The sequence below is a fragment of the Notolabrus celidotus genome, chromosome 7 (genome assembly GCF_009762535.1).
Source record: "Notolabrus celidotus isolate fNotCel1 chromosome 7, fNotCel1.pri, whole genome shotgun sequence".
Lineage (NCBI taxonomy): Eukaryota > Metazoa > Chordata > Actinopteri > Labriformes > Labridae > Notolabrus > Notolabrus celidotus.
The window spans coordinates 20,016,809-20,038,881 of record NC_048278.1 but is presented as its reverse complement, the minus strand read 5'-3'; the positions used below and the strand labels follow the sequence as shown (position 1 = coordinate 20,038,881).

The following is a 22,073-nucleotide window of genomic DNA, read 5'->3' as shown; positions in this document are numbered from 1 at the left end:
GGGATGTTTTATTTGGCAGTTCATATGCGGCTGTCAATCGTTCAGTGATAAAGGCTGCTCCAAGCATATGGACCTGACGGGGGGAGGCTTTGGGCGTCTGTCTCTGCTGCTTCACTTTGAGCTGCAGATCACAGAGCCTTTCGCAAAGGCATAAACAAGCAAGGAAATATGGATCCTCTCTAATTAATTGTAAATTGTCACCGCTTGAAGTAAGGGTGTTGAGTGATGTGTGCATGTAGAGTATGTGTTTGTGTTTTTATGTGTGAAAGAAAATGAGTGGGGGAAAAAACAGAGGGGGAAGACTGAATAATTTGACTTAACTTTCGTGCCTTATCAACAAGCCACTCTTCGTGGTTTTTCCTTTGAAACTGCAGTTCCCCACTAAGGCCGAATAAATTAGAACTCTAAATAGGAATAATAATGAGAGCATACATTATTTCTGTTGTTGGTACTGGTTGATGTTGTTGTTGTTTGTGTCGGCAGGAAGGCTCAGATCTCCATATATGCAAAAAAAGGTAACTTCTCTGCATGTTTTATAAGTTTGCAGGATCATTTTAATGGTGACCCAAAAAGATGTCCTAGATATTTGGGGAGCATCTTTTTGAAAAATTCCTGAAACTACAGACAGAGAGCGCAGAAGTGAAGAGAGCGATAAAGAGAGATGAAGAGGAAAGACGGGCAAGAGATGAAATGGAACCACTTCATCTTTTGTGATAAGGCATATTATTTCAACATTTCTCTTTAATATCAATCAAAAACTCTTTTCCCTTTAGACTAAAACCCTTTTTCCCTCTTAAATATTTCAGCACTCAAGAGTGATAAGTAAATACTGAAGATGCATTATGCTTAAATGTTACTTAATTATTTGCACTAATGCTCTCAGACCTAGATACAGTTATTACTGAGCAAGGGTCAGTGGTGAATTTTATTAAAAATTATGGATAAGATCATTAATTCCCATTTTACATTGAGGGCCCCCTCTACTGGCCTATGGCAATGACCTGAACCTCATGGGCCTCTAACACCCAGCAGGTTCCACTTGTGGTTAAGCAAGCACCTGCTCAGGGGAATCCCTGCAGCCTTTTTAAATGCTCCTCCATAACTCTGCAAACTCAAGTGGGCTTTTGTGCCATTGACCCATGAACTTATGACTAATGTAAACTCAAGAGGCAATTCTTACACTGAATCTACTGTAAGGCTTCACCACTGCCTCTTGAAACACAATTTGTCATGTGAGACAATTCAATTAACATTTAGCTAATTTATCGGCCTGCAAATAATTGACTTGATTATTGCTATTCTCAGTTAAAAGGGAAAGTGTGTTTTATTTAAAGACTAACACTCTTGGTCCTATTTCCTTTATTCTGAAATGGACACTTAAGTCCTTCATAGCGCTTTTTTTTGCAACCAAGTGCCTTGGAGAAGTAAAAGAGGGCATGAGTGTTAAAATAAATCAGACAGTTGTGTTCTCTTTTACTGCCTGACATAGCAAATTCATCTCTTTATTTTCCTTTCCTTTTGCCAGTCCTTTGTCTCCAGACAATCTATTTAGGTACACTCCTTTCATCTTGAAGGTAACCAGGACGACAGGCCAAGGACAATTTTCAGGTAAAATTACTTCAACTTTAAACTTGATGCACGCATTAAGTAAGTATAAATAGAAAGTAAAGCTTCAAGCAGCACCAAACAGGCTCTCACACCTTCAGGCACGTTTGGCATTGTGCAGCTATACTGTCGTTATATGACAAAGAACTTTACAGGGCTCCTCATTTCCATGTGTTAATGAAATTTGGAAAGTGTCAGAAACACCGGAGCTCAACGCCACTTCCTGTGTCCTCTACATGGCTGTAGAAACTAAATATAAAACACAAATTTACATGCCTGAAGCTCTTTCTTACACTGAAACTAAACTGCAGCTCTTTAACAATAGCCCATCACTCTGCGTCTATGAAGCCACAACAGCGTAAATTTTGGTGTCCTGGTGTGTGCTTTTAGTTGGTTTTAAAGTGTTGAAGAAGCATAAGAGGCAGGGAGTACAAATAAACAGTGTAAGCTTAACATACATACACAGTGTTTTCCTGAGGGCACAACGTTTACAGTTTTGCCTCTGTTACTATCTCCCATGTAGGCTCAGCATTGGAACAAATTAGCCCCACTTTTGCACCTCTGTGAAATTTCTTTGATGTTTCAGCATGACAGGCGCAACAGACCCATCTTGAGCAGGCAATGTTAAAAGGGTTTAATTCTGTGTCTGTTGTTTGTTTTGCAGCTTGAAGAACAGAACTGAAAAACCACTAGTGGACTGAAAATTTGAGTCTCTACAGTAAAATAGAACTGGTTGGGCCTGGATTTAAGTGCATGCAGTAACCTTCACTCCAGAGAAGAACACTGATTCTTGAAACTGAAAGTTGAAGACCAAGTGTCTTTAAGACACCAGTTATTGACACCCACAAAAACCAGGCCTGTTGATTATGCCTCAAATTGAAACATGAAAAATAAAAGAAATGTATGTTTGCAAATTCTAAACACTGTATTATCTGTAACATTAAATAAGTTTAGCCCACTGTTTTTATCAGGTTTTGTGTTTATCGAATGCAGTTTATTACTGGTCTCAATCATCAACTTAAAAAAAAAAACTCAAGAAAGTGTTTTGGTAACACTTTATATTAACTACACACTTTTAAGCATTAGTTAAGCATTAATTAAGCATTAATTAATACTTTACTCATCATCTGTAAAGCATTGTTCATACATTAATACTCATTTATATACCATGTACAAACACAGTTATACATGTTTTATTATTCATGAATATGACTCTATATAATGTGTTAACTAACTCTTTGTTCATACTTTATAAATGATGGATTCACCAATTACAAATTAGCTATTATGGTCATTATAAACCAGTTATAAACACATTTACAGGTTATGATTCTAGCATTTAGTAAGGGTTAGTGAACACCTTATTACATAGCAAATTATGATTAATCAAGGCAGTCACAAAGGACTTATAAGCTGCTTGTTCATGGTTTTGTGAGCTGATCTAAAGTGAGGACTTTTTATGCTTTACAAAGCATTCATTAATGAGATTTAAGACCTGCAGCACCTTAAAACACAGAAGTCACAGATATTGATTCAACAGAATAAGGAAACAGACACAACACATGGACTTAAACTTGTGTTTATTAAAAGGAAACAACCTCTGTATAAAACCACGTTTATCAAAATAACTCTTCATATGAACTTAAAATACTCTGCAACTGAAAAAGAAAATCTCTCAAACTTAAAGTGCTCACACTGAAAAAACTCAAATAAAATCTGACATATCAAATATATAAAAAGACACAGTAACATTTAAACGCTGGCTGTATAAAACCATTTGTAAACACAAGTTAAAATGCAGCTGCAAAACTGAACAATAACTTGGATTCTGTGTTTTAAGGTGCTGCTGGTCTTAAATCTCATTAATGAATGCTTTGTAAAGCAAGTCCTCACTTTAGATCAGCTCACAAAACCATGAACAAGCAGCTTATAAGTCCTTTGTGACTACCTTGATTAATCATAATTTGCTATGTAATAAGGTTTTCAGTAACCCTTACTAAATGTTAGAATCATAACCTGTAAATGTATTTATAACTGGTTTATAATGACCATAATAGCTCATTTGTATTTGGTGAATCCATCATTTATAAAGTATGAACAAAGAGTTAGTTAACACATTATAGAGAGTCATATTCACGAATAATAAAACATTTATAACTGTGTTTGTACATGATATATAAATGAGTATTAATGTATGAACAATGCTTTACAGATGATGAGTTAAGTATTAATTAATGCTTAATTAATGCTTAAAAGTGTGTAGTTAATATAAAGTGTTACCAGTGTTTTGTGCACAAAATCTAGTTTGCAAAGTGACAAGATGCAGCACATTTTGCTCCTGCAAATCAGTAGTGTTAGTGAGTATGACAGTGGACCAGGCCAGGGTGGAGGTTAGTGTTGATTACTCACCCCCACCGCCCTCTTTTCATGGAGAGCACATCTGAAATTCCAACACTGACATGTGAAATACAGAAAGAAACTCCTACAGACTCACAGCACAGAGGGCTTCTCCTTTCCGTCCAACACACAGACCAGCTTCAGAAATGATGATACAATGTACAAGTTTCATTCTCACAATAATCTTTTGGTCAATCAAATAAGATGTACAACGGTGATCTAAACCTTTAGGGACGTTAGGGGAAGCCCACTGTTCGGTGAGTGGTGTACGTAGGTCAATGATCATTTGTTCTAAAAATGAGATTCTATTTTTAAGTCTGTTATGTTCTCAAAAGAAATACTTATTTTCCTTTTGCCTTGTTTAAAAAATACACAATATTTGTTTTACAGGGGAGGTTGAATTATAAAGGGGAAAGTCGATGCAAATGTGTATATAGACAATATACAGTATGCATCCTAGTAATAATCCCCTTTCCAGCCCGGTCACAAGCCAAGTATGAAGTGCTACTGGCTGGTAGCACAAAGCCCGGCGTGAAGCTCATGTGACTGCATTAACCTCACAGTCCTAATCTCCTGCAGTCACGGATGAATGTGAACCAGAGAAGCAGAAAGGAATATCAGGAAATTGAAAGTTAGAATGATTTCAGAGGAAGGCGACAAAAGTTAGCAAAGAAAAAAAACAATCCAGATATGTTTTGTTTCTGCGCTAAAGCCCTCAGGTCTCCATTTCTATCTCTGGTTTGTTTTGTGACAGAGAACAGAGACTCTTGATATGCACAAGTACAGATTTGGCACAGAATTGTCAAGTACATTGAATCGAAGTAGAGATCACTGTGCAGCCCCCCCTGTAGCTTCAAAGGAAACACATGGACCACAGAGAATAACACTGACATGTTCTTATACCAACACTGACAGCGAAAAAGTCTCTATTATTTCCATCGTTAGTTTCATAGCTCGGAGCAGGCTGTCAGTGTGCCTGCTGAGAAGCCAGTTGGATAGTAAGCTGCCGGGTCAGGAATATTATTGGTTCTATGACAGTTTATAGTTCTGTCACGCTGGTCCTTTGGCATGAGAGTCAATGGTGCCTTTGGTCAGCATCAGCTGATTTCATTGAAAGGCATCCACATTAAGGCTTCCAAGAAGGGCTACTGTTATTGGGCAAATCACAGGGCAACCATGTTAATATTTACCAAAAGCATTAGTTTTCTTATATGGGAGAGGGAACGTGAAGTGCAGACAGATAATAGACAGACGTCTAAACAGAAATGATGTGAATTAGGATAGAAATTATTCAAATTTTAGGTTTTAAACTGGCTGTCATAAAGACATCTATCAAGCACTTGGGACTCAATCTGTATGTCATATTCATCAAGTTAACAATAAATAAGCCATATGTTAAGTATAAATGCCATATTCATATTGCCATAGTAAATGATAAACTTGTTACAAGCACTTGGGGAGAGTTTCACAAGGAGTTGACGGAGGTTGGTGTCAGTGCATCAAGAGCCACCACGCAGCACCACGATTTAGCACCTGCCCACAGTGCCGGAACTACCAAATGGTCTGCTGACCACATTACTCTGCATAATTGGCCAGCCAACTCGCCTGACATTAATCCCATAGAGAACCTATGAAGTAGTTTTAAGAGGAAGAGGAAAACACACAACATAAAAATACAGATGAGTTGAAGGATGCTATCAAAGCAACCTCAGCTTCAATAATAAACCTCAGCAGTGCCACAGACTGATCGCCTCCATGTCACGCCACATTAATGCAGTAGTTTGTGGTAAAGGGGCCCCAACAAAGTATTGTGTGTATAAATGAACACTTTTAAGAAGTTGGATATTTCTGCATTATATATACTTTTCTGACTGCTCTAAGAACATATTCTAATTACTTGAGATACTGTTTATCATATATAATGAGCTATAAGTATTGATCATCAAAATTAAATAAAAAAGGCTTATAATATTTCACTTTCTATATTAATTAAATTACAAAGTAAATGAACTTTTCACAAAATTATAGTTTGTACATGGCACTGTCGCTAGACAGTTTTTTTTTTCTTGACAGGGCTGGTAGGACCAAGAATGTTTTACCTAGCCATTTTGATCATCTACTGAAGTAAAGATGGCTGATCTTTATTTTTCACCTGTAATTTTGCTCCATTTTGAACTCACCTGAATAACAGAGCCAATTTCTTAACACACAACAGTTTTGTGAAATAAACATAGCACAAAGTTTTATTAAAAAATCATTCAATTCATTACTGAGCCTTAAACCTACAGCCTGGAATGAGTGTTTCCCTGCTTTAAATCGGGCATCAATATCACCTCTCTTCCAATGTCAACAGACACATTTGTCACTGAAAAACACAGATGCTCAGTCTCATACCTGGCTGCCTCCACAGAGGAAATTTAAACACTTCAGTCCAAGTGTTTGTTGTGTACACTTGGGATGTCTCAATGATGCTAACCTGGATCTGAATATAAATAAACTGCTCCACAAAAACTCAACAGGGAGCTTTTCATTGCCTCTGGCAATACACTGTGTTTGACACTGTACAGCTATGGATAGATCCCAATTAATGCTACACCCACTTCCACTTTCTATGTACAGAATTCCTACACCAACCATACTTCTGTGAGACTGAACAGACACACACCAGACATCCATGTAGCAAATGTTCTTTGTATTACATAATAAGATAGACATGAAGTCTATATTAGAAAACTGAACTGTCAGAAACCATGAGGCATCACCTTGCCGTGCTTAAACTAGCTATGCACACAAGACTGGTAACATAGAAGTATCCTGTTTAGTGCAGAAGTAGAAGAATGGCTGTAATAAGAAAGTGAAAAAAAAAACACCTGTAACACATTTACACATAAGAAACCATTGAAGCATCACATTTTCTTTATGACAGACTGACAAAAAATGAACAAAATGAACACTACATTTACTAAGTATTTTGCAAAAATTATGATGAACATATATTATGAACATAGTTTATTTTGTATTTGTTTCTACTTATTCTAGCTCTATGTCAACTCCTAATGGTGGCATCACTCACGCCCCAAACTCACAGCCCACCTATAATTGCTCCTCCAGAGTTCATTGTGTGTGTGACATGCCGCCCAAGCTTCACCACAGCCCTTGTAAGGGTCTTAAAAGCACTTAACACTGACGTGCTACTTTACTGATCCCCCCCACCCTTCTCAACTACCAAAAGGGACACCTGGTGGTCAGAAGACACCTCAGGGTGGCAATATTTAGCATGGCTGTGTTCATTTTTTCACCCTCCCTCCTTTTAGCGTCACCTGCTAACATTTCCCTCCCTATCCAACTTACTGTCCAACCATCCAGAGTTTACACACTCTGTGTATGTCTTGTGGTGGTGTACACACTCAAACTTCACATTTGAGAAAGATTGAGGGGACGAAGGGGAGCAAAGAGTGTATTCCTGGGAGAGGCCAATATTGTTTTGGAGTGTATTTTTTATGTTTTCTCTAGCAACATGGAGTATCGCTTTTTGAAAGGATTCCTTGTGGTTTTGTTGATACAACACAGCACTGCTGAAGGTAGGGTGGCATTATGCAAGCAAGTATACTTATCTCCATGACTGAATCTTTGTACTTTTAGTATTGAATAGCCAACTACAAGCAATGTATAATAATGAGTGACTGAACAAATTATTCCATAACCAATCAATAAACTGTAGAGATTTAGAATATGAAGATATTTCTCATTAAGTGGTTCAAGACTAATTATGGTTGGACCTGTTTCTTGAGTGGTCCAGCCATTTTTTAGTACAACCAAACACCAAAAATGTCTATACTTTCTCCTTAGATCTACCTACCTCCATCCAATCATCCACATCACTCACCCTCCATGAAGGCCAGACCTTACCTCAGGAACAGGAGTTGCCCCCAGCAGAGGTGGTACCCGTAGTGGCCCCCCCTAGTCTTGAGGAGGTGCAGCAAGCAGTGCAAGACGCCTCAGAGCAGGTGGAGGGTCGTGGGGCTGAGGAAGTGCTGAAGGAGCTGCTGGAGAGGGTGGTGGAGGCAGCTCTGGGGCAGGCAGAAGGAGGAGGTGAAGCAAAGGCAGAAGAGTCACCAAAGCAGGAAACAGTAGAGAAGGAAGCACTGGGAGCTGTACAAGGAGAGACTGAAACTGACATGGGGGCAGAGGTGTTGGAGCAGGTAGTGGAAAAGGAAGGCGGTGAAGAAACTGACCCTAAGGAAAGAGAAAATGCTGATGATGAAGAGCAGGGGATAGCAGATGTTGATGCATTTGTAGATGTAGCTGAGGAGGGGAAAGAAGTTATTGACGGTGAATCTGCAGATGAAATAGCAATAGGTGTAGAAACTGGAGGCAGTGAAACAGAGGAGGTGGAGGTCATTGATGGGTCTCCAGACACCAAAGTTATTCAGGAGGTTGTAGAAGGAACTGTGGCTGCTTTAGAGAAGACAGATGGGTATTTCGTGGATGATGCAGGCGTGGAGGATAACAAGGAAGTTCTGTTGTTGGAAGGAAAAGGAGCAGCCGAGGCTGAAACACAGGTGGCAGAGGAACCTCCAGCTGTTGTGGAGGTGGCAGCCGATGGAGAGTCAGAGCAGGAGACTGTGGTAGAGTCTGATTCTAGCTTGGCAGAGCAGATAGAGGATGAACAGGCTGTGGAGGTAGCTCCAGAAGAAAAAGCTGAGGTGGATGGTGAGGAAGGAGAGGTGTTAGTCCCAACTTCTGATAATTATGAAATAGACACAACACAAACTATTGTAGGAGAGCAGGAGGAGGAGGTAAACATAGTGGAGGATACTATAAAAACAGAGATAAAGGATGAACAAGGACAGTTAGTGATAGAGGAGGAAGCAGTTGAAGAGATTGGAGCAGAAGGTGGCGAAAATCATAGAGTGAGCATAACAGAGGACAACGTTTCGGAAGGTGAGGGCGTGGGTGACCAAAAAGAGGAAGAAGAGGAGCAGATTGCTTTGGAGGACTTGCATGGCAGTGACAAAGACAACCAAGGTGAGACATTGTTTCAATAAGATAAATATAAAGAAATGGGAATAAATAAGTGTCAGGCCTGCTTTGTGCAACAAACTTGGAGACAAATATGGTCTTAATGTGGTGGACTGAAACTATGTTCTATAGAGCCTACAAACAATACCTGCAGCCTGTCAAAATCCTTATCTTCTTGTCCACTTACATCTAATATTAGCAGTTAACTCCATACTTTTAAGCTTGTAGTACATCTGTATCTGTTTACTATTTGAAATGTAAATCCTGTTCATAAATGCGGTCACAAGAACTTAAACTGCAATAGTATTCATCTTTAAACATTCAGTTGTATAAGACTTAGCAGCTTTATTTAAGCTCACATGGTTTGCAACTTAACCTACTTTAAGAGAGCAAATCTCTTAACTAGTGATTAATAGCCTTTTAATTACACTTGACAATAACATCAGCAACAAACTTTCATCAGGAAATGCCAAAACTACAACATTCAACATTAGCTGCCCCAGTTGTGATAGCTGTGCAGTTTGGTTAAAGAGGTTTTGAAATGTTTTCATGCTTTTTATAGAAAGCTCTGCAGAGAAATATTTACCCCAAATCTCTTGACATGGAGATTAATCATTTATCAGTCCAGATTTTTAAAAATTCACAGAAAGCCCAATGATCATTGTGACACATGCAAAAACTTGTGCAGTACAGACAGTGTGATAAGTTAGATCATATGCACTTACAAGCCACACAAATCATGGTCCACTTGCTACACTGGGCTGCAGCACATTTATGCATTATTCTACATTCCATAGGGACACTCAACAGACCCTGAACCTTTGCCTCTTGGCTTCATTTTCACATGTGTGACACATACCAAACCCCTCTTCCAGAAGTGCTGGTGATCTCTGCGCCAGAGCCTGACGATGGTGCTGAAGTTTCCATTGAGAACAGTCCTGAGAACCAGACTCCCACCCAAAGCCCAACCCTAGGAGAGGTGGAGATGGCAGAAAATACCCTCAGTGATCAGACATCTAACCATGGCAATGAGATCATCACCCCTACTGATGAAGCTCTGCCAAATGACCCTATTGTGGCCCAGCCTACACTGGATCATTTTGTGAAAAATGTTCTGGCAGAAGTCCCTCAGGTAGAGGCTGACGAACCCGGGGAGGCCAATGAGCTGGTGGAAGATGCAGCTGGACCCGCAGGTAAAGAATAGAACAGAAACAGAAATCAAATTACATAAAAGCAAGCTTTCCTAGTGACCCCATAAAGAAAGATTTGAGGGGGAATGATCTTTCTCATAATACCAATAATAACTGTAGTCCTCAGTGCAGTTTCAAAACTGCCTCTCTGACAAGTATATTACAGCAGACTTTCTGCAGCTTAAAACTTGGGTGGAGAAAAGAAGAGAAAAACAGATCATCATCATGATTCTGCCAACTAAATATGCAGATGGCCAACTTGATGTTGTTCCATTTGAATAAGCAGTGGAGCAGGCTAACTACATACTCTGTGATAAGATGTTCCCAACGTTCTAGTCCACCCCAACCTGTCAATGTAATTTCCTATTTTCTGCTTTAGTACAATGGTGGAGAAATGTTAACTTTATGCCACTTTTATGCCCCTATGCATCACGTAAGTTTCAAATAGATCTCTACAAAGCTTTGTTTTCTGACAACTATTATTTCCAGACAGGATTAATGTGATTTAGTGCAGCAGTTTCATGTTCTTATGGGTACACTACAGTTTCTTCCCCTCTATATCTATGTCTCTCTGATTCTCTGCCCTCCTCTTTTTGCTCTCTGTCTCGATGTGTCTTTTTAGAAATGAGTGAGCTTGGCCTGGAGGCATGGAAGATTGGGGCTATTTCTGCTGCTGTTTTCTTGGTTTTGGAGACTGTTATCATCATTGTCTATATCCTCAAATGTCGAAACAAAAACAGGTAGGTAGAATCAGATTCTGTGCACCAGGGAAAACTCTTTCAAAAAAGTTAAAGCTGCAAAATTGGACTCAACAGAGAGGCTGCCTTAAGCCAATATTTTATGCATTGACATAATTTAAGATTGAGAATTTATACACCCAACAGTCTTATATAAATATAGATTTCTATTACACAACTAATCTTACTGCTCTGTATCACGACTTTCTATTCTGGCTCAGTCTTTAAACAAACTCTTGTCTGGTCTTTATATATCATGAGCAAGAATCAAAATAATACTTAGCCTGCACTCACACTAGCAGAAGCCATATCCCTGTGCTTCTTCTCTAATAGCTGAAATAAGCCATCTGATTGCTAGCTGTAGTACCAACAGCGCTACAATCACAGATGGGACTTACAGCAGTGCTGGTACATGATTGCTTCTGATGTTGCCCAGGCTGCAGCTCACATTTCCACAATGATAGATGATGACATGAGGAGACTACATTCAGCACTGGTCCACTATTTCTCTCAAAAAAGAGGATTGTGTTTCATCTGTAATGTGCTGTACTAGTTTTTTTATTCTTTTTTGGCAAGGCCCAATGTAACATGGAGTTAATTTGTAGAAGAGCAACAGTCAGCAACAATGGTAATATCTGAGATTCTGTGTCTGTTTGTGTTTGTGTGTGTGCACAGTACCCTGGCCGGGCAACGAGCATGTGAGGAAGGGTATGTTGAGCCAGAGGCAGCTACAGGAGGTGACTGCAGCGACGACACACTTCCTGCAGGCAACGGGAACACGCAACAGTATGTTCACATATAAACATCTTCCCAACATCACTAGTGGTTATATAGATAACTGTATGCATAAATTCATACAGACGGGCTATGAATTAAAGGAAAAGCCAGGCGTAATGGCCCCACACGCTGCCAGAACAGCTTCAGTGCTTCTGAACATAAATTTTCTTTGGAACTCTACCGGAGGGGTGGACATCATTCTTCCAAAATCTATTTGCCCATTTGGCGTTTTGATGATGGTGGTGGAGAGCGCTGTCTAACACATCAGTCTGAAATCTCCCATAGATCTGGTGACTGTGAAGGCCATGGAGTGGCATCTGTTACAGATACTTTAAAAAACTCAGACAATCAGACAAGGTATCCACAGACCGTGCAGACAGCTCCTAATGAACTGAACTAAGCACAGCTCTCATTGTCAGCCAAGGACAAACATTTGAAAACATCTTAGATTTATTGGGAGTTATAAATAACGCACCCAGGTCTCATCTAAACCATTTCATTGTTCCATTTCAAGGTTGACATGATCTCACTCAGCTCAGCAAGTTACTCTCTGCAAAGCTTTTTCCCCTCTTTCTCAGATTCCCCCATGGAGTTTGATCTTTCTCTCCCTACAAACTGACTTATACAGTATAAACCTCCATGTCACTAACACTAGCCAGATGTCAGATGTGTCCATTGCTTGACAAATAAATGGGGTGTACTGACCTGAAAACTTGTGGTTCACAGGAACTACCAGTTATGCGCTTCTCAGCTGATTCCCTCCTGGCTGTTTAGTAAGCTAGGCTGCTCACTGGGTCACATGCGAGTGTGAGTCTCGTGAACCCAAGCATTACCGGGTAATACTACTATTTGGACTAATAAGACTAGCAGGCTTGGATCAATAATAAGCCAAAGGTGTGTGTACGTGCTTGGGGTGTTACCATGTGAAAGAATGGGGTGAGATTGTGGGAAAATATGAGAATAAAAAAAGCCAGAAGTCAAGACAGACACTGAGAGCATTTGAGTTTATAGGAAAAGAAATCTATGTCTGCTGCTTATGCGAGTGACTGTGTGAAAGACACAAAGAGAAATCTGATGCGTGCCGAGCACAGACGATAACAAAGCAACACTGAATTATTTAACAGTCGTCAGTGTCATCTTGAAATGTGTCCTTGTTAAGAGATTTTATTGCAGCAGTGACAATCCAGTTGTCATTGGAAGAAAGAATCAGTAAAAACACTTCCAAGTAACCACAAAAGTCACTAGAATACTATCTAAAAGTCGCATCTTTAGCAGCAGTACCATCTCAACAATGAAAGCACAAACGACTGCTCCTTGTTCATACAGGGATGCCTGACACCAGAGTGAACAGCAAGCAGATTCAGTCAATGTAGATGACTACAGTAAGCCAGATAAAAGCCGTATGGAGACCGTGTTTATCTTAGAAATTCTCTTTGACCAAGTTTCTTCCTGACAAACACGTTTAGAATATAACGCCAAGTGTTTCTCTCAAAAAGATTAATGGCTGTATGAAGCCAAAGATATTAGTATTCAAGCACTGTTTTCTTCATAACGGCATGTTGGACCTTTATTGACCTTGATTCTGTATCAGACTAAAATCCTGAAGCCACTTTTCCTACATTTCTCCATGCTAAATATATCATGCATTTAGCCACTTGGGCAGCAGAAAAGGCAGGAGTGGGAGAGAAGGATTTCAAATGTAAAGCACGAGTAATTAAATAGGACTAACAACTGAAAATAAAGAAAGGGGAGATCCAAAACTTAATTAACTGAAGAAGCCTGAATATCCTATATTAAGTAATTATACAATGCTTTACATAACAAAACAGATCTTATCTGACCCTGAAACTTAGTAATCTCGAAGGTCTCAAGGTAGCAAAATTTTACTGTGCATCATGTCAGACAACAGCAGAAAAAGTAATGGATGACCGCTGTATACATCTGGAATGACACTTGGGTTAGCACTTTGGATACCCTTGAGGGTAAATCAACTGGGGCACGCTGCACTGTCAGAAATTTGTCCACCCGGGACAACATCACCTGCAATTAGTCAATAATGTCAAGTGATCTATTTATATCTAATGGTGTCATTGAGCCTCACTGTAGCTTCTTCCAACACAGTTTGTAAGCTTCTCCATCTGGTGTGGAAGTCATTAAATAAACAGAGCCTACTCCCATTTACTCTGATGCAATGCTCAAGTGCAGCTTTACGGCTGTTATGAAGACATTAAGTTGTGTTTGAATCTACCGTTTGTTTCCCAACAGAATGGGCCTATATTTTCTTTCATGTAAAACAAAATGGACAATGCCCTCACATATTTCCATAGAAAAAAAGTCTAAACATTGTCTATTTATTGTCAGTGAACAGTTCTGCTACACATTGGCCAAATCTTCATTTCTTTCCTTTGAAATGTATTTTCTTGCAACTGTTAAATAACTGCTGACAGCCTCACTGTATTCTCCACCAGGGTAGCATCGCTTGACTTATCTGGTGTGGCTTCAACTCTGGCCCCAAACACAGAGGCGCAGGAAGAAGAGCATGCATTAGCCATGTCCAACCTCCCGCCAAGCTCCACTGTGGAGTCAGGCACCATTGGACGCGGACCAGACTCCTCACAAGACCTCAGGACTTCCACTCTCTAAGAGGTCTAACTGTTATGTTTGTTCTAAATAAAACCCCAAAAAGCCACTTGCCATAAATTACTCTTTATTAACCAACCCAACACAGACTGCCTTGAATAACTACAGAATATGTAACACATTTATATCAGATGTTGTTTGTCTGGGTGCATTGTGAGGATGCTCGTGTGTGTATGAGGGTGTTTGTGTGTGTGTTTGTGCATGTGTGAAATCAAAGAAACAGATACTGTAACACATTTGTCGTGTGTTTGAATGTGTTGATGTCAAAGATTGCATTAACAGGTGAGAACTCCTGTGTAAATGAGTGAACAGGGAGAGCATGTTTAAGGATACTCTGTGCATGTACAATTTGTAAGATGAGTGTGTTAATGAGAAAAATAACCATGTTTCCAAGGTTTTTGAGTGGTTATGCAAACTTTTAGCCTGAAATTAAATAGTTAAGAAATGTTTTTCATACTGACGACATCAGTTATGCTGTATGGAGCTGCTGAAAATGATGTAAGTGGTAGTGGGTATGAACATTTTTACACTTTATCAGCAATTAAGTGAGATCATCAAGTGCTATGTGAGAATCATACAGGACTTTGCCTAACACTACCCTATGTGCAACTACTTATTGTTTCATGATTGAGATTAAGTGTAAAATTTGATTTGTATTCTGCATAACTCCTGACATTTGTATCATGATTTGAGATGTTCCAAATTAAAATGATAACATTGACATTGTCAACTGGTCCTTTTTTTCTGTACCAACTCAAATTTTGGCAACATTTTGGTGATTTCAGTGCTAAACCAAAGTTGCTAGAAGAAAAAAAAGACTAATATATGTGCACAAATTATGAAGAATGTTAGCTATGTTGTTACTTTGCTGAAACTGAACAAATGAACCCAAGTATGACTTGAGCATGAATGCTAGCTCACAGTTAGGTCTTTTACTGTGAACCAGGACTGGCGTCACTGGGTTATGATCACAAGGCAAATGAATGGGTGTTTGAGAAAAGGCTTCCAAGCCCAAGTGTTTCTGTGTGTATTGTGTCTCTACTGTTTTTGTTCATGTGTGTATGTGTGTGTGGCTTACACAAGCTCCACAGGGGTCTGGTCATGCGCTTCATCGCTATTTAAGCCAGGAGAGGGGAGAGGGCCGACTCTTGGGGGGATACAGATCTGCAGACAGAGAGGAGCAGCATGCACAGTCAGAGGTAGGGGAAACACTACATTGATGATTTTTCTCATAATGAACTGTCGAAGGCAATAATGGCCTAAGGACAGTTTTAAAAATTAATTAGTGGACATGAGACTCATTAAATTGAGCTCTTTGGAAATTGTAACAATTAAAGTATAGTTTTATATCAGATGATATGAAACACGCATGAGCCCGTGTTGCAGTCATTCATAATATGCAGAATCTTGGAAAAAATATACAAAACACTTTTTTCTAAAGTTCTTTTCACTGTGGCTGTTATCATTGTTTTGTTGTAAGATAATTGCTCCTGCCAAATTATTACTCATTCCTTCATTCATTCCTCATCAACAAGCTTCAAAAGACAAGCAAATCTTAACCAAAAAAAAAGGGTTGAAGCAGATCATCTCTTGCCGTCTTTTGTTGAAAGCATTTCTGAGCTTGTGAGAGTTGAAAGCTAATGGCTTTGTGAATTATGAATAATGACTCGTACCGCCTGCAGGGGCGTCTAAGAAGTGAAGTTTCAGAATAATGTTAAGACAATTGGCTTTAAAATGACAACACAAAGCGAGCAAGTTGTTCTTGAGCTAATTGAAGTGTATGTCTGCAGTGTATTGAATTTTTTTTGTCTTCATCATACAAAATGTAAGCTGGGATCGACTCAGGCCCCTGTTACTCTGAACATGATAAATGGATTAGAAAAGATGGATAGATGGATGTAAAACAAGATTTCCTCTTTGTTTCTAACATTTTCTAACATACTTTATTACCGACCTTGTTCTCCCATCTTACACACCTCTACCTAAAATTTCCCCCATAATTACACTTTCCCGTTTTTGGCAGCATGTGGACAGCGGGTCTCCTGATGGTGACCCTGTGTGCACGCTAACACTGGCCCAGTTCCCCCGAGCGTGTGTAACCCCTGAGGTGCTGCAGACTGGCCAGTGCTGCCCATCTCCCACAGGGTTGGTAGGGGATGAGTGTGGCTTCAGATCAGGGAGGGGGCAGTGTGTGACCATTACAGCCGACAACATGCGCTACGGACCCCAGTACCCCTATGCTGGGCGTGATGACAGAGAGATGTGGCCGATGAGATTCTTCAACCGCACTTGCCAGTGTAATGGGAATTTTAGCGGCTTCGATTGTGGGAAGTGCAAACCATGGGCTTACCTGGACCGAACTGTGATCAGAGGATCCCTGTGGGTAAGAGAATGGATGCTGTCTAAACTTTGCATTGGCAACCTAAAAATTCAGTGGCTCATGCTTTCCCCACTGTACCATTTAACATCTCAGTGGCCAGAAGATGTACAAAAATACATCACTGAAGAGGAAAGCATTTGTTAGGTGGAAAAAAATGTCTCTGTTAATGTTTTATAATATCCCCCTTCCTTTGTTCCACCTACATCTCGGCAACACCACTCTCTCTCCCCTGCCACCCCTTTAACCCCTCTCCAGTGAGGAAAAACATCATGCAATGACCCAAGTCGAGAAGCAGAATTTTATTAATGCTTTGGACCAAGCCAAGAGGACCGCGCACCCTGACCTGGTCATCATGACAAGACGGTATAACACATACATTGCATTATTCTAGTCACCCTGAAAGGCCTTATGACATTAAATGAGCCATTCCAAATTAGGATTGATCATTGTTTAGCCAATCTTTGGTCTTTTATTGGCATATTGAACAGACAGCAGGTTTGCCCATAGACCTGTCGGCACAGAGTGGGCGAGACTGATATTTAAAAGCTGAGTTGTATAGCTAAATTATAAATATCAGGAAAATTACTACATTTCTCATGGTAGCTTTATGTTTAAGCTGCAGGTGGAAGAGCAAATTAGCAAATTATCAGTTTAGGTGCAAGTAAAGGGATTTAAAATCTTCTAAGTAACAGTACATGAATCTGTGAATAGCATCCTTTCAAGTCAGTTGAGGATTACAGTAGATTAATTTGTGAGGCAATTCTCAGCTCCAGGTAGGGGAACCCTTTTAACCTTCTAATAGAAAAGATACAATTTTCCAAATTTAAACAGCCAAGCATGGGATATTAGCTAGAGGCCTTATATTTGAAGCCTAGTTTCCTCAGGAAGCTGCATAAAAAATGATACCTACTCACAGTATCTACTAAATAGTAGTTTGACTGAAGAATATACTCTCACACATCAAGCGCACTGATATGAGAAGTAGACAGCTTCTTTTGCTTTACAAAAAGGGAAGGATAAGCAGAGTGAGATCTTAGAGAAGTGTGGAGGTAAAACACAATGTGACATTTGCTCTTCTGTTCACTCTGTTTGTAGATACCCGGAGGTGTTTGGAACCTGATGGTAACAGCTCGCAGTTTGAGAACATCTCCATATACAACTATTTTGTTTGGAGTCACTACTACTCAGTGGCTAACACCTTCCTGGGGCCGGAACAGCCAACATTTGAAGGTATAGACTTCTCCCATGAGGGCCCAGGTTTTGTCACCTGGCATCGCTACCACCTGCTGCAACTTGAGAAAGACATGCAGGTGAGTTGAGGGGAAGCAGAAAAAGAACAAAATTGGAAAGTAAAGGAGGAGATAAAGAAGGCCTTTAGGGTGATGAAATGATGAGGGAAGCTTAGGATGAGAGAAGGGGAGAAAAGAAAGAATGTAGGGATATACAGACACTGAGCAGAAAAGCTCTCCCAGATGAGTAAAGCGGAAAAAGCAAAGGAAGGAGGAAAATGCAGTGAGGGGCCAAGAGGGAAATAAAAAATGAGGAAATTTAAGGAATTGGTGAAAAATTGAAGGACTGAAAGAGAGAATGGAATACTAGAGAGGGAGAGAGGGATTAAACAGTGTTCTTTGATGAAAAAATAGTCAATCTAACTAAATTTTTTTCGAACACCGGAACTATATCTATTGCTCCATCCCTTAACATCCTTCACACCATGTACTGTTTTCAGAATATGCTGGGTAACCCCACCTTTGCCCTGCCGTACTGGAACTTTGCCATTGGAGGCAGCGATTGTGACATCTGCACCGATGACCTGATGGGAGCCAGGAGTTCTTTCGATATCAACTCCATCAGCTCCAACTCAGTGTTCTCCCCGCTGGAGGGTAGTCCTGTGAGAGCGTGGAGGACTATGACACTTTGGGCACCATCTGCAACAGTAAGGACAGTTGCGAGGAATAAACTCTACAGTATAATGCACCGTGCAGGAGAGCAGCAATGATATAAGCATAGTCTCAGCTGCATTGGAAAAGAGGGCAAAGAGCTCATAAAGGGAGCATGTAGAACATAAGCTGCTATAAATAATACCTCACAGCTGTTGTGCTGCATTGGATAGTGTTCGCTATTACTACAGTTTGTTTGAAACTACTTGACTTGTTAACAACTTCCGCTGAGTTGCTGTGTGCATCCAGTTTATTGTGCATATTTAGATTTTTTTTTCAACTCAGTTGCCTTAATAACCCTGTAGCAGACATCTGAGCATGCAGCCGTTTTTCAAGTGTTAATTCCCAGTGGGGCCAGGCAGTTTAAAGTAGAATAAGACAACTTAGTGTAACCACAGTAATAAGCTGGACCTTATGTGATCAGATTTGCAGGGATTGGATCTCATTCCATGCTGGCACAAGATTACAACCCCTAAATCACTAGTTAAACTACCAAATTCACACTTTTTTTTTCATCTGGTTTTGTGGAATAAAGGAATGTCAATCCTCTTTTATTGGGTTACTCTACTATTAAAACATGAAGGCGGCATGGATTTTAGAACAATTGCTTTGGAACAAGAACAAAGCTGGGGGAATTTGGAAACAGGTAGAACATGTGAGCTGCTAACGTGTGAGTGCTCTGTCTCATTAATCCCCTTAGAGAGTCATGACAGGCCTGGTATTTCCTGCATCAACAAGCAACGTCTCCTGAAATGGGTTAGGGGGGCTGCCTCATTTGTGCATGTGCTTGTCGAAGACAGGAATCTAGCAGTCTACTGGTTCCTTTGATCTGAGGGTATAATCTTCAAACAGACAGACAACTCAGTTATGTAGCCTTCTGTTTATGTGTTCGAGCACCTATGTGTGTTTGTGTACACGTGGGAGACAAAAGAACAAAAAGAGAGAAAGAAAGAGATCATGCGAGCAAAAGGGGTAGATAACACTTCCGTTAAGTCTCAGAGCTCTCACTCACTACTGTTGACTTTTCGTTAATTATTCAAAAAGAAACTGCCAACCTGTCATGTTTTAGAATGATCAAACCAGTCTAGACCTCCATGAAGATTTGAAAAGCAGTTTAATAATACAACATTTCTAATCATCTTCCCTTCTGTTGAGTCTGAACTGTTATCTAAGTGACTTTTTTTCTGAGTTTAGGGGTAATTACATTTCTTTTGAGTTGGATAATATCATCTCTGACCTTGACTTCTGTCTGCATCATCCAGGCACAGAGACCAATCCCATCAGAAGGAATCCAGCTGGAAACACGCCCGGCCCATGGTGCAGAGGCTGCCGGAGCCCAAGGATGTGTTGGACTGTCTGGAGCTCAAAACCTTTGACACTCCACCTTTCTACTCCACCTCCTCAGAGAGCTTCAGGAACACAATTGAAGGTCCGCAGTGATGCGTCACGGGTCAGAATCAATGCAGCACTTAACATTTCACATCCTCCAAACACTTCAGAGTAATAGTCACATTCAGGGTGAGCAGTGTAGACTACAGAGCTGCTTGAGTAGTACTGTGAAAATGCATGTATACAAACAAAAGCCAAATAGACTGTCCACCCACACATACATATGGTGAGCTCCTACACAACATTTCTTTAAAGATAGTTGTCATTTAACGACCTTCATTGTGTGTATTTTCTAGGCTACAGTGCCCCCCAGGGCACATATGACCCTGTGATCCGCAGCCTCCATAACCTCGCCCACCTCTTCCTCAATGGGACAGGAGGACAGACCCACCTCTCACCAAATGATCCCATCTTTGTCCTGCTGCACACATTCACTGATGCAATCTTTGATGAGTGGCTCAGCAGGCACCAACCAGGTTCGCACAGTCGGAATGAGATGTAGACAAAGAAACATAACTCAAACAGAAGGATGAACAAATGGATAAACCTTATACTCTTATATTACAGGTCAAGTAGTTTATCCTGAGGAGAATGCTCCAATTGGGCACAATAGGAGATTCAACATGGTTCCTTTTTGGCCTCCTGTCACCAACGCTGAGATGTTTGTCCCTGCCCCAGCAAACCTGGGATACTCCTACGAGGTCGAGTGGCCAAGTGAGTAGCAGCAAACATTCACAAAAACAAAACCTAACGGCCACCGGTGATCTTACTATGTCTTTCTTTCATAGCTCCTGGCTTCACCCTGTCTGAGATCATCACCATTGCAATTGTTGGGGCGGTGATTGTGGTGACGGTGGTAGGTGGCATTATCGCCTGTGCCTTGCGGGCCCGCTCCTACCGCTCATCCGAGGCCTTGGAGCCACTCCTGGGGGAGACTTTCCGGCGCTACTCAGAGGATGACAGGAGGTTGGACAAATCGCAGTCTGTTGTCTAAATCTACATCATTATAGCCAGGCCTTAATATTTCCCTTCATTTTTTAATTTTTTTTATTCTTTTATTCCCCACTTCTTCTAATAAAGTTGAACTGGCTTTCAACCTGGAGTTTCATATAAGTTTGTATCTTTAACAAAGGGTGTAGCAGAGATGAGACAGAAGTCAAGAGGTAAGACTGCCTGGAGGAGTTCCTCTTACAATGAACAGGAAAATTGCTTTTAGTAGACAATACAAGGAACTATAACGGTGCCTTTTCTTCAGCTCCTAATAACATGTGTCGGCTGTGTCCATACAGAGAAAGTACATAAACTTTGAAGATGAGCCATCAAATAAGTTATTTTTCTTGCTAGTTTCATTTTCTTTCACATGTCCCCAACTTGGTGAATGTTGCACTCTATAAAACAGACCACACACAAGTCTTAATACCAAAGGCCTTTTGCTGCAGGGGCACATTTGCTTGTCTGTAGCCTGAGGCTATGAAGCAAATCAAACAACTTTGATGTGATGCTGCTTCTCATTGATGGGTCAGGTCAAAACCATGCAACTATCCCTGTCTTTATAACAGCACACACACCGCCCCCATGTGGAACAAACACATTACTGCAACAGGAGGAACAGGTTCCATGTCCAAGCCATGCACTTTTCACCCCACAGTAATCAGCCATTTTTAACACACATATAAAAACAGAGCCCCAAATATCCTTCGGCACATAGGAGGTTACTCATGTCTATAACTTGGTGGATGTCTCCAAAAGGCTGCAATTGTGATCGACAAAAGAGGCTGTGACATATCTACCTTCATAAGTAAGCTTTATGTGAAAATCTACTTAGTGTTGTATTTAATTTTTATTTTTTTTACCAGTTACTGACTATGCAAGTGCAGCCCTCCTGCTGTCATGACCATGTGAGCTTTATACACTGATCAGCCATGACATTATGACCACTGACGGGCGAAGTCAATAATATTGATTATCTCTTTACAACAGCAGCTCTCAGTGGGTG

General features: G+C 40.4%; 2 protein-coding genes and 1 long non-coding RNA gene across 3 annotated transcripts; all 3 read left to right on the top strand.

Moving 5' to 3' along the window:
* Window positions 1-479: 479 nt before the first annotated feature.
* LOC117815247 lies at window positions 480-2,470 on the top strand. The gene is made up of 3 exons (XR_004631779.1): window positions 480-515; window positions 1,526-1,608; window positions 2,270-2,470. It is a non-coding gene; the product is annotated as an uncharacterized LOC117815247 (long non-coding RNA).
* Window positions 2,471-7,519: 5,049 nt separating this feature from the next.
* si:dkeyp-118a3.2 (FK506-binding protein 5) lies at window positions 7,520-15,055 on the top strand. The gene is made up of 6 exons (XM_034687315.1): window positions 7,520-7,583; window positions 7,852-9,030; window positions 9,900-10,217; window positions 10,837-10,954; window positions 11,627-11,737; window positions 14,197-15,055. Exons 1-6 carry the CDS (start codon window positions 7,520-7,522, stop codon window positions 14,369-14,371), a joined length of 1,965 nt encoding a protein of 654 aa, XP_034543206.1. The 3' UTR covers window positions 14,372-15,055.
* A 419-nt stretch (window positions 15,056-15,474) lies between these two features.
* On the top strand, window positions 15,475-21,173 carry tyrp1b (tyrosinase-related protein 1b). The gene is given in 16 exon segments (XM_034687011.1): window positions 15,475-15,567; window positions 16,392-16,426; window positions 16,429-16,706; window positions 16,709-16,751; window positions 17,004-17,018; window positions 17,021-17,111; window positions 17,844-17,862; window positions 17,864-18,058; window positions 18,478-18,621; window positions 18,623-18,637; window positions 18,639-18,684; window positions 19,951-19,989; window positions 19,992-20,117; window positions 20,374-20,553; window positions 20,645-20,791; window positions 20,866-21,173. Coding segments are annotated over 16 exon segments (1,593 nt in total). The 5' UTR covers window positions 15,475-15,553; the 3' UTR covers window positions 21,072-21,173.
* The last annotated feature ends 900 nt before the right edge of the window (window positions 21,174-22,073 follow it).